General features: G+C 40.8%; 1 protein-coding gene across 4 annotated transcripts in view; it reads right to left on the minus strand.

Moving 5' to 3' along the window:
• Nucleotides 1-2409, minus strand: part of aatkb (apoptosis-associated tyrosine kinase b) — a 60689-nt gene that overhangs the window by 17525 nt on the left and 40755 nt on the right. For all 4 annotated transcript variants that reach the window (XM_014024334.1, XM_014024333.1, XM_014024336.1 and 1 more), the window contains one exon: nt 1966-2107. In XM_014024334.1, the coding sequence (XP_013879788.1) occupies nt 1966-2107 (142 nt within the window). The remainder of the gene's footprint in view (nt 1-1965; nt 2108-2409) is intronic.

The raw sequence follows: 2409 nt of genomic DNA on the forward strand, positions 1-2409 counted from the left end.
TTCTTGCATTGTAAAGTCAGAAATTTACAAGAAAACTTAAAACTTAAACTGATGTCTAAAACTAGATTTAAACATCAGAAACACGTAAATGTTCAGCTGAGATTAACAAAAATAATTAAAAAACAATCTCTTCTCACACCCTACTAAGGATTAATATTAGTAAATAAGAGTTTGGAGACGTTGATGTTGTAACTGAAATGCTGGTGATTACAATAAAGACTGAAAACTATAGAAAACAGCTGTTTGGCATCACTTTTAAAATCTTAATGGAGTTCTCTTGCAGTGTGAACACAACCTTTATGTCACGAAGGAATTACAATCCACAAAAAGTAAAACATTTAACCCTTTAATGATGTTAATGTTTATCTTTGCTACATCATCATTTCAGAGTTACTACTGATTTTCCACAATTTTCATACCTTTATTGGTAAAAAACAAACATTTTTGGATCATTGCACCAAATTCTCAGCCTCAACTTAAAAAACTGGTTCTCTTGATAGTTTTCGAGTCTTTTAATAGATGCAGGCAAAGTGAAATTCCATCTAACAGTCCTGTCTGCAGACATGAAGAAGCCATCGGGTCTAATGGCCGAACAAGATAAGATGCATTCAGAACCACTCAGAGCCAAATGGATTTCCCATCATCCCACTGCACCACGGTCCATCTGTCCTTGGACAGTCATTTAAAGCCAGTCTGATATTTGCTCATTAATCCCGAGGAACCCAATTAGAAATCATATTGATTGAAGAATCGACGTGTTTCAAGGATCGATGTGTTTTCTGTGAACAGGAGAACTGGACCTGTTTTTTTTTTTTTTTGTGTGTGTGTTTGGTCTCACAGCTCCTCTGAAAGCCACATTAGTCTTTACGGAGCAGCCTGCAGTAAAGAACAGCTGCATCTAGGCGGCCCCAAAAATCTGGGCCAGAACTCTGGAAGCGCTCGTGTCTCATTGGGAACTCCACCCTCTGAAAGAGTCGATTTCGAGTCTCAGAGCAAAAAGAACAAGCAGAGAAACTGGAACGCTGGCTGAGAACCAAGAACCGCTCCTCTCAGGGATTAGACAAGTGCTAGAAACAACCTTCAGCCTTTAAATGAGGTGTTTTAATGTGTCTTTTTGGCTTTTATCTCCTCCTACTCTCCGCTGCTAAAATGTCAAGTTTTGTTTGTAACCCGATAATTTCCTAAAAGCATCTTAATGTGGGCAGAAAGCTTAAACATCAGTCTGAAAGGTTGCAGGAAAAAAAACAACACAGTGGTAAAAAAAAAAAATGACCAGAAAACAGAAGAAAACCAGTTAATAGAGAAAATGTGCTTTCACTTCCATTTCTTCCCTCAGCTGCTCTGGAGGAACAATGAAGTCAGAGGGCGAGGCAGTCCTGATGGTGCAGTAATGAATCCCCGAGTGAACAACCATATGGTTTCTATCGTTCACCCTGGACAAAACGTTAAAGTGTCAGCCCGCCAGATAAAGCTCTGTTTCTTATCCAAAAAACAAGTGAAGAAACGATTGGTTTTATGACTTGTTTTACGTCTTAAAGCTCATCCATCATACCATCTTTTTATGATTTGTTTAGTTTGCACGGTTTCAGCAGAGTCCCGTGTTAAAAGACAAGGAGGCACATTGTTGGACTCATTCAGGAGGAGTGAAGGAGGAATCTTCTCACTGGGGTTTTGTGCTCCCACATGCCTCGCATTCCAACAAACTGCAGCRTAGGACGCCTGCCTGGACGCTATTATGCAACGCGCAGATGTTTGTGGGAGAAAGTTAAAGGGTTCATTCTGCAGTGAGGGATTGTGGGATAGGTGGAGGCCCAGCTGACCAGCATCAGGGTGGTGCCTCCTCTGGGGACACACAGAGCCCTGCTCACTCTTCTGTGGCTCTCACACCCATAAGAGTTCTGGCTTTTAAAGTAAAACTCAAACGCTGCACACGAGAACTGATTGAAAAGGCTCGGGACCCCTCACCTGATCGGGCCGGTTGTTTGGAGGTCGGCAGCGACACCTCGGTGAGCGGCAGGATGTAGACGTCTGGAGTGCCCTGAGACGCCGGAGACGCCAGTGTGGACATGTCTGCGTGGTACTCGTCCCCGTCCACATTCTTGAATTCCTGAAACACACAAAGTGTAATTGTTGTATAAAGTACCACAAAGTGATGCTTGAGTAAAAGTACAAGTATCTTACCAAAAAATGACTTTGGTAAAAGTTAAAGTCTTCTTTAGGAATATTACTTGAGTAAAAGTCTTAAAGTATCTGATATTTTTGTACTTAAGTATCAAAAGTAAATTTCTGACACAAAATCTAGTATTAAATGTAAAAGTACTGAGTAAAAGTGAGCCGTTAGATTTTACTAAATGACATTTATTGGGAGGTGACTTCTCCAAAATATATTTTCTAACAGCGTGCAGCTGT

Source organism: Austrofundulus limnaeus, unplaced genomic scaffold (assembly GCF_001266775.1).
Source record: "Austrofundulus limnaeus strain Quisiro unplaced genomic scaffold, Austrofundulus_limnaeus-1.0 Scaffold419, whole genome shotgun sequence".
NCBI classification, from domain to species: domain Eukaryota; kingdom Metazoa; phylum Chordata; class Actinopteri; order Cyprinodontiformes; family Rivulidae; genus Austrofundulus; species Austrofundulus limnaeus.